Source organism: Nothoprocta perdicaria, unplaced genomic scaffold (assembly GCF_003342845.1).
Source record: "Nothoprocta perdicaria isolate Ctin4 unplaced genomic scaffold, notPer1 scaffold_243, whole genome shotgun sequence".
Lineage (NCBI taxonomy): Eukaryota > Metazoa > Chordata > Aves > Tinamiformes > Tinamidae > Nothoprocta > Nothoprocta perdicaria.
This window is the reverse complement of record NW_020455470.1, coordinates 485,681-494,853: the sequence shown is the minus strand read 5'-3', so window position 1 is coordinate 494,853 and position 9,173 is coordinate 485,681. Positions and strand designations below refer to the sequence as shown.

Sequence of the window (9,173 nt, the reverse complement as noted above, 5' to 3'; positions counted from 1 at the left end):
GGGACCTGTATGTGAAATATGTGCACTAGACTAAGGAGCAGTAGCAAGACTAAAGGCTATTTGCTCTCTTTTGTAGCTTCTTGTGAGTGAAAAGCCAAAATCCTTGAAAAGCTTTGGTGACTTTGAAGAGCTAGATTGTAAACTACCAACCTCCCTTAAAGCTCTTCTACTTGAGTAAAAGAAGATTAAGGGAAGCTATAGCAGATGTAACTAAATGACCAGCCCAGACTTTGGTGAAGGAAGATATCTTTAGTACTTCTTGTAGTACAAGAGGTGCTAAGTAACATACTACAGAGACCTAAAATCAAGTTTGCTTGGATTTTCTGTATATAGAGTGCCCAGGAATTTGTGGCGTTCCCTCTAGTGTAACCTGAAGAAGCTGGTAACTAACAGCTGCCTACAGCATGAGTATGGTTCGCAGCTCATTTGAACAAAGTCTTCACTGCAATGGTCCGTTTTCTGCTGTTACCAGTAAAGTATGCTCAAAAATAACAGTGTTTGGTATGCCAGGAAGGACTTGCAGGGCTTGAGGACAGCGTTCTCCACCCAGAAGCTAAGGCAGAAGCTTTTGGGTAGAAGCTGCTCTTCAGTGCGTAGCAGCAGGGCTGGCAGCAAAGGAGCATCGTGGTAACATCGTGGGAAGACACGGGAGCGCTCTCTCTTCTTGCTGCTCAATGACAACTGAGGACAGCGCAATGACAAGAGCCTTTACCCTTCCACCCATGCCCGATTTGGTTGCTTTTCTCTCAGGCCACTTAGGGCATTTTTGTCTGTTCTTTCCTGGTCTCCTAGAACAGCTCCCCCAAACAGCAATCGGCAGGGCCCCAACTAGGCTCAATTGCTTGTTGACTACATTAAAAGAAGCTGGAATTGTTTTTTATTCTGCTCCTGTGAGCCATAACTAGGGCCAGCACAAGATATTAGGCTTCTTATTGTTAATAAGAGAAAAGCAGTCCATATATTCCCACTGACAAAGCCAGAAAAGCTGCAAGAAGTCAGCCTATGTCTGATGAGCTATGAGAGAGATACGAGATGTGCCTTTGGTCACCAAGAAGTGTTGTTGGGTGAGATTTTGAGAGCAGTGCAAGTTTATTATTGAGATGCAGGACAGCCTGGTCAAAATTATTGATCTTGCAGCTATAGCTATAGGGACGATGGGGGTGAGCTGGACGCTGAGGGATCCTCAGGGTTGCCGTGCTGTGTGTGTGTGTGGTCGTGTGAGCGATCCCGGTCAGTGCCGCCAGGCCCCGAGGCTGCTTGGGCGCACACGGCAAAAGCAAAGGGTCCACTCTGCACCTCGGGGTGCTCTGCACCTCGCTTCCACCCGCCGCGAGGGCCCGCGGCTGCCCAGCTGCGGTTTACTGCATGGAGATGACGACCTTTCCCGTGGACTGGCGCTGGAGCACGTGGTTAAAGGCCTCATTTACCTGCAGACACAAAGCCCCAGGTGAGCGACGGTGGGAAACTGCCTTGGCGGGGAAGGAAAGGGCAGAAGGAGGATGGGTGGGAGAGCTCAGTTTTGTAGAGACTCCCGCTGCTTGCTATGTTATCCAGCAAAAAATAAAACAAATTAAAAAGAAAACTTAAAATACATTCAGGCTCTTAGTCTTGTGTGGATTTACAATAGTCTATAATACAATTTGTTTGGCCTAAATGAATAGCCAGGAGTTTACATACGAGTCTGGGTTTTCCGGTGACAGGATTGAAATAGTTCAGGACTGGAAAAAATCCTGCATATTTGACTGCCTTATGTCGCTGAATTTGCTGCACGTTACATCAATATTTCTGATAATTTGAGCTGTTATTTAAGAATTAAAATACCATCAAATCAGGAAAAATGTGTTCTGAACACCTTCAGAGCCTCTGAGAAAAATGCAAGTAAAGACATATCAAAATCAACTAAACTCACTTCTAAAATATTACATCAGCACTCATATGTCAAGAAACACAGCCAGAACAGAGCAGTGCTGGTTGCTCTTCAGATGCTTGCATAGCGGGTTTGTTTTTTATGGAGTTCCTTTTTGTGGGTAAAATTCTGTGTGAAGTTAGCCCATGCCACAGAAAACTCCGGAGCCCTAGTTCTCTAGGAAACAAAAAATATTAAAATCAAGAAATCCCATTTTCTTTACCCTTTTTAGTCTTTCTTTGGGTTTGAGCTAGGGAGTCATTAACTCCTATTTTGGTACAGCACAGCCAGAATTGCAATGTGCAATTAAAGGTAAATGTGTAACTAAAGGTAAAGTCATGTGAAAAATGCATACTCTATATGAGAGTATACCAGAGTATTTACAAAGAATTTTACCCACAAAAAGGAACTCCATAAAAATAATCCTGAGAAACCAGCTCCACACAGATCATGCAAGCGTTCAAGCTATGCCAGCATGAGAAGAGCGACCAGCGCTGCTCTGCTCTGGCTGTGTTCCTTGGCAGGAGTGGGATATGAGTTGACCACACACACCCATGTCTCTGGCTCCTTAACCCGTAAGATCAAGCTCTGAAGAGCACTGCAGACTTGCAACCGATCCAAGACCCTCTTCATTCCAAGGGCCTCCACTGTGCCCCATGAGGACACGCTGCTGTGAGCATCACCAGCACCTACCTCTTCCAGCTTGAAGACTGCTCCGATGTGAGGATGGATCTTTCCCTCCTGGCAATACCGAAGAGCCGAAGACATAGTGGAGGAGAAAACAGGAAAATTCTCCTCCTGGTACCGAGTCCAATACACTCCCATGGCAGACACGTTCTTCAGAAGCAGCAAGTTAGCAGGAATTGAGGGAATTTTTCCTCCAGCAAAACCCATCACCACAATCCTGCCCTCCCAAGCCAGACTGCAAGAAACAGAGAAAGAAACCAGCTTTACTGGAGGTCTCCTCAGATCCTCACCTCAAGGCAGTACTTGCATGATGGAGAGCTGCTGAGGCTGAGCATTCTCCCAGGCTCAAATGAATTAGTGCCCAGAGAAGCTCTGCTTTGGACAGCTGTACTTCAGTATCAGTCTTCAGAGAACCCAATTAAACCCTAACAATGCACACAAAGCCAAGGCCCTGTCCCATCCACACCTTCTCAGTGTTCCCAAGTTCTGCCTGAGAGCTGATGAGGTACACAGGGTCTCCAAAGAGGTAGGTAGCCCAGGGGACACCATGCTTGACATCTACATGATCAAAAATATGACCTTCACACATGCCAACAGCATCACCTGGGCTCATGTGACTTTGTCCTACGTTACAGCAAGGCGCAGGACTCTTATTTGAGCACACCTTTGCAGGGCTGCCTTGAAGATGTCCCCGCCAACAGCCTCAACGGCCACATTGGCCCCTCTGCCATCCGTGAGCCTCTTCACTTCATCCCTCAGGCTGCTCCGGCTGTAGTTCACGCTGTGGCTTGCGCCTCTCTGCAGAGCCAGCTCGCATTTGGCATCGCTTCCAGCTGCTGCTATCACCTGCAACCGTGGAAAAGCACAATAACCAGCCAAAAGCAGCTCCGCTCAAAGAAGGGCGGACTGTTTCAGGTGCCCTGTTGTGATCTGCAGGACTTAGAAGCTTCAGCACTTCCATTACTTGTCTCAGAAAAGGCTCCACAAGCCCACTGCAGTCTGGAAATGAGACACAAAAGCCATTTCTCCTGTTTCCGCTGTCCAGAAGCAGCAGCCCCCCTGCACGGCAGCAGCAGTCCGACAGCTGTGCCGCCCAGGCCGTACCCCAGGGAGGGAGGAGGAAAGCTCTCTGCCGTTCCAAGCGCAGGGAGAGCTGCAGCCCGGTGCTCACACGGGAGTCTCGCAGGCACCCTGGGTGCTGCGGGAGATGTGGCGGGCAGCATAGTGACACATGGCACAGACCAAGACAAGGTGTCCCGGACTAACTTCCAAACCACTTAGGATTCATAGAATCATAGAACCCTTAAGGTTGGAAGGGACCTGTAGAGACCATCCAGTCCAACCTCCCTGCACACGCAGGGTCACCCAGGGCACAGGGCACAGGGCTGCATCCAAGCGGGTTTGGGAGATCTCCAGAGAAGAAGACTCCACAGCCTCTCTTGGCAGCCTGTTCCAGGGCTCGGGCACCCTCACATTCATTGCAAGCTGCGCTGGAGTTACCTCAGCACAGGTGTTTCTGGGATTTTGCTTAGCATCCTGGTGTGCTGCTTTGTACAGATGTACAGCTGTATCCTTAAGTCTTACCTTTAACTAAACAATCTCTGAAATCGAATTCCCTCTCTTTGTTCAAAGGTGGAATTTGGAGCTAGAGTGCCAGCTCTTCTTCAGAAATGCTGGGGTTTTGTTTTGTTTCGTTTTGTTGATTTCTAGCTGTGCATCTAAAGAACTAAGTTAAGATTTTCACAAGTGCCTGAATGCCTTTGGAGCCTGAGGCCACAGACTTCTGCTGAAAACTAGGACTGCGTGTATCTAAAGCCCTTTGGAAAATGATGACCACGGGTGAAATACTGAGTACACTGCTCAATGGGAGCTGGTGGAAGATGGGGGGAGAAAGGAGGGACATTGCAAATGGCAGAGGAAAGCCAGTTTAATTAATAACTGGTGCCTCTGGTGCCTCTGACACAGCAAGAACTTGGTTCCAATGCTCTGCTCTGCCACTAAGTCACGGAGACACGGGGCCTGCTCTGAGCCCACAGGGCCGTGGCAGTGGGCGAGGAAGGAGAGGGCAGGAGCACGGGTTTGCCCAAAGCGGCTCTCCCTGCTGCCAGCCGCCCGCAGCTCTGTGTCCCCAGAGGAGGGAGGGCCCTGAAGCAGGGGGCATGTGACATGGTAGCGAAGGACAGAGCATTTGTAAGAAAGGAGAATACCTTTGCCTTGAAAATATTGACAGCCAGATCAATAACTGCAAGTCCTGTAGCCCCAGCTCCTGCCGTCACCAGAACCGTTTCCCTGAGGGAGAGAGGAGAAAGTGTCAGTGGTGCAAGAGAAAAGCACATCATTGACTTTGAACGGGGCAACACCACGTTTTCGATGCCACGAGCATTCCCTCCGCCAGCAGGGATGTGCTGGGATGTACCGCAGCGCTCGGAGGGCTTTGCCCTCTCGCCCAAACCAGCCTCTTCAGACGGGCTCTTCCTGCCTGAGCGCTAAGCTTCGACATCGCAAAGCGAAATGATCTGAGAGCAACCTCCGCATCTGCTGAATGGCTTTACCAGCAGAAGCACATTCACTGCAGACCATAAAGAAAATGTTAGTCCTGCACCGCTCAGGCTGTGGTTGCCTCTGCTCTTGGACAGGGAGGAGGGCTGCATGAACTGAGATGTAGCAGTGGTTTTTGCACGCTGTGGATTTCTGTACAGCTGTCAGGAAGTTGCTTCATCTCTATGGCTTTCTTGAGTGACTCTTCCCTATTTCAGAGAAGCAGAGAAAGCAACATTTCAGCTGACAAGGGCTACAGAAAAAAAACAAGTGAGTTGTTAAAAAAATCCCACACTACAGCTCGCTAGCCAAGGTCCAGCAGGTCCTCCAAGGTCCAGCGCTGCTTCTCCACAACAGAGAGCTGCCATCTTCATGTCCATCACTAGAGAGTGCCTGGCATGCAGTGACGGGGACAGCAAGCCCATGTGGAGTGAAGCAGCTACGCAGCCTGGGCAGCCTGCTTGCCGAGGAAGCAACATCCACAGGGATCAGCTTCATCCCTCCACACTGCGTCTGCCACTTACCCCGGCTGCACGCACGCCCGGTGTTGGAGGACCAGCGTGGCTGTGCCGTAGGTGACAGGCAGCACCGCGGCGTCCTCGCTGGACACCCCTTCAGGGACCTGCCACAGCATCTGCACAGAGACACGTGCTGCTCAGCAGGCCACGAGGGGACCCGAGCCCGTCGCGAGGCCTCCCCGTGCACTCAGGATGGGAAAAAGGTCGTTCCCTACGGGTTCTTTATCGGCCTCTTTTACAGCTTCTTTTTATTACTAGAAACACTCTGCCCACAGGACCAAGGAAAGGGAGATCCAAAGTAATCCAAAAGGGGCACAAAGCAGCAGTTGCGATGCACCCCATGCTCTGAACAGAGAGAGAAGCTTTCTTGCAGTATGGGCAAACTCTCACACCATATTCCTCACCTTCTGGTCAACGACACACTCCTCTGCCATCGCGGTAGTGCCAGGCACACCAACAACTCGGCATCCCTGCCAGAAAACATTGTGGATGGGTGTCAGGAGACAAGTTATGCAGTCTGGCTGCTGTCTCACAACTAAGCATTTGATTCTCTTGCTTTTTCAGGCAGAACTGTGGACAGCTCAAGCTGTGGCAGATGACACCCATTTATCGTCGCATTTACTGCACTTATTTCCCCCCTCTTTTTTGAGCCGGCGCCATAGGCAGTGCCTTCTCCCTCCCCGGCAAAGCTCAGCACTTCTCCCTTGCTTTCCCACCAGATGCAAGGGATTAGAGGGGACCTTCCCCCACAAGGACCAATGAAGGCGCTGAGGCCATTCCCCAGCTCTGGCGTTCCTGTGATTTCCCTACCTCCCTCACGGTGCTCACGTTCTCTCCTGTCTCCAGGACCGTCCCTGAAAACTCCATTCCTGAGGGGCGACAAGGACACACATTCACTAGGGCCGATGATCCCCCCACCTTCCTAGGGCCGATGATGTCCCCACCTCCCGCTGCTTCCAGCGGCCTCCCCTGCGGATGGGCTCTGGAAAATGGTCCCATCCACGCAGCCCCTGCTTTGGGAGAGACTGTGCAGCAACGGGCACTTCCCTAAGGCTCAGTCCTGGCCTGCAGAGCGAGCAGCTCCCACCATCAGTGATAGCCTCGATGGACTAAGAGACAAGGGAGACACTCAGTATTTGTGGGTGCCAAGCGCCCATGGCTGCTGCGCCGGGTGCTGGGGATGCCTTCGGCAGCAAAGCACCGGGTGGGCAGAAGGTGGCAGCAACAGCTCGAGAGTCACCAACCGAGGATTTCTTTTCATTGCAAATACCCATAAACTTCAAGGAAAAAGAGATGTTTCCAGGCTATGGCACTTCAGAAGCATGCGGAGAGGCAAAAGGCGGCTCCCCGCGCGGCGCGGGTCGAAGGAGATGAGGTGGCCTGCAGGCTTTGGTGTGAGGACCACGCACCCTTGCCTGCGTGTAGGACAGCTTCCAAAGTGGGGGATTTATTGGCACATGCTGCTCTTCTCCGGGGCTGCCGATGGGCTCTTAACACAACCGGGATTTATTGCAGTAGTCAGTCTGTCCCTCCACACCTCCCGCACAAATCAGCCACCTCCTACTCACCAGGAGTGAACGGAAGAGCATGTTTTTCCTGATACAAACCCTGGCAGGCCAAAATATCCGCAAAATTTAACCCGCAGTAATGCACACCCACTCGGACCTGCGAGAAGGAGACAAGCATAAATCTTTCCATTCAAGTAACAGCAGAAGTACTTTAAATAGAGACTTACTGCCTAAACGCAGGACACTCAAGTCCCTGGACTAAGCCCCATGCTGTCCCTTTTCAAAAGATCTTGGCACTTTCTAACTTACAGCTCTCAGTGTCCAGGGGGGAAACTAGGGACAGCATCGGTTGTGCTGTGGCTGTGTGGATTCTCCCTCTCCCCAGTGAGGGATGATGGAAAACAAACAACCCTCATCAAAGACCATGGAAAACAAATAACCTTCATCCAAGACCAGCTCTCGTGCAGGGATAGTTTTTTCTTCACCTCATTTTGGGCTTTGTTTGGGCTTGATTCGCTCTTTCAAAGAGCACTGATGACAACGAGAAGCTTCTGTGTATCTCATCTCCTTGGTGTGGGGATGCAGGTACAGGAGACCCTGTGGATTTTAGGCGGGTGATCCCTCTCCTAGAGACGAGCAGAGCTGCCGGGCTCCGCTCCTCCAAGGACGCCCCAAACAGGGGTCTGGAACCTGCCAGCCCCATGGCACGGCGGCATCGCACGGGCCGGGGGGTGACGTGTAGAGCAGGATGAGGTGTGAACGGGACGTAGCCCTGCACGGAGCTTTGACCTTCCTCCTGCGTGCCCTGCCCTCCGTGTGCAAGGGAAGCCCGTGTGTCCCTGCGGCCCTCCCGCTGCGGCAGTGCACGCGGGGCGCACGCAGTGCAGGGTGAACGCTGCACACGCTGCGGGGATGGCGGGTTGGTGCCGCGCGGGCACCGGGCACCGCGGCCGCCCTACCTGGTGGGGCTGCAGGGCCCGTGGGGGCAGCTCCCGCAGCTGCAGCGGCCCGGCCAGCTGGGTGCAGAGCGCGGCGCGGTAGCCCCGCGCGCCCGCGCGCCCCGCGGCGCCCGCCCTGCAACACAGGCCCGCGCGGCCGCCTCAGGCGCCCGCCCCAAACGCCGCTCTGCTCCGGGGCGCTGCTCTGAGCACCCCCTTGCGCAGGCGGGAGCGGGAGGGAAGGGGAAAATGAAGGGGAAAAGGAGGTGGGGGAGGGGAGGAGGAGTGGAGGGAAGGAAAAGGGAGGGCAAGCAGCTGGAGCCAGGGAAGCAGCAAGGGAGAGGGAAGGGGAAAGAGAGGGAAAAGGGAGTGAGAAAGGGAGCGGGGAGAGGAAAGGCCCGCGACAGGGTAAGGGAGAGGCCGAGGGGCGGCTCGGGAGGGGACAGGGCAGAGCGGGGAGCTGCCCTCCCGCCCCACCGCCGCAATGCCGCCGCCGCCATGATCCGCTCGGCTCCGCCAGGCCCGGCCGCGGCCACCACGGGGCTTCCGGGCCGCTTCCCGCCCCGCTTCCCGCCCTGTCCCGCCCCGAGCGAACGGCCACCCCACCGTGCGCCCTCGCCACGGTCTGCCGGGCAGGAAATGGAGCGGGAAGGGGCGAGCGCAGAGCGCCAGGGCACGGGGCGCCCCAGCTGCTGGCTCCCCACCCCGTGCTCCAGCTGCAAGCGTGTCCTTCCCCCAGGGGACCCCCGTGCCAAAGCCCCCTCCCCTTTGCTTATAATTTCCCGAAACGACTCTTTTCTGAAGCTGGAACACCCCATGGCAACTCCAGGGGCAACACGTGTGTGGGTCAGGAGCAAACCAGCGGCTCCCGCTCTGGCGATGGCGGCACCTGCGTGTCCCTGTGCGCGCGGGAAGGGGACGCGGCGGGTGCTGCCGTGGCCTCTGCTCGGCGTGGGGACGCGGAGAGCGCTGCTGCCTTCCAATGAAACCCTGCAGAGCATGGCTAGAGCGGGCCGCACTCCGGCCGCCCTCGAGGGCTGCGGGGCAGCGCGATCACAGCACCTGAGCGGCCGGGACG

At 54.1% G+C, this 9,173-nt stretch overlaps 1 protein-coding gene across 1 annotated transcript; it reads right to left on the bottom strand.

The window, feature by feature from the left end:
* Window positions 1–948: 948 nt before the first annotated feature.
* On the bottom strand, window positions 949–8,595 carry LOC112947706 (quinone oxidoreductase-like protein 2). Its single transcript, XM_026039843.1, has 10 exons — window positions 8,573–8,595; window positions 8,117–8,231; window positions 7,218–7,314; window positions 6,460–6,518; window positions 6,054–6,119; window positions 5,656–5,765; window positions 4,801–4,882; window positions 3,258–3,439; window positions 2,600–2,828; window positions 949–1,427 (listed from the first exon to the last, which is right to left on the bottom strand). The coding sequence occupies exons 1-10, from the start codon at window positions 8,593–8,595 to the stop codon at window positions 1,359–1,361; spliced, it is 1,032 nt and encodes a 343-aa protein (XP_025895628.1). The 3' UTR covers window positions 949–1,358.
* Window positions 8,596–9,173: the final 578 nt, after the last annotated feature.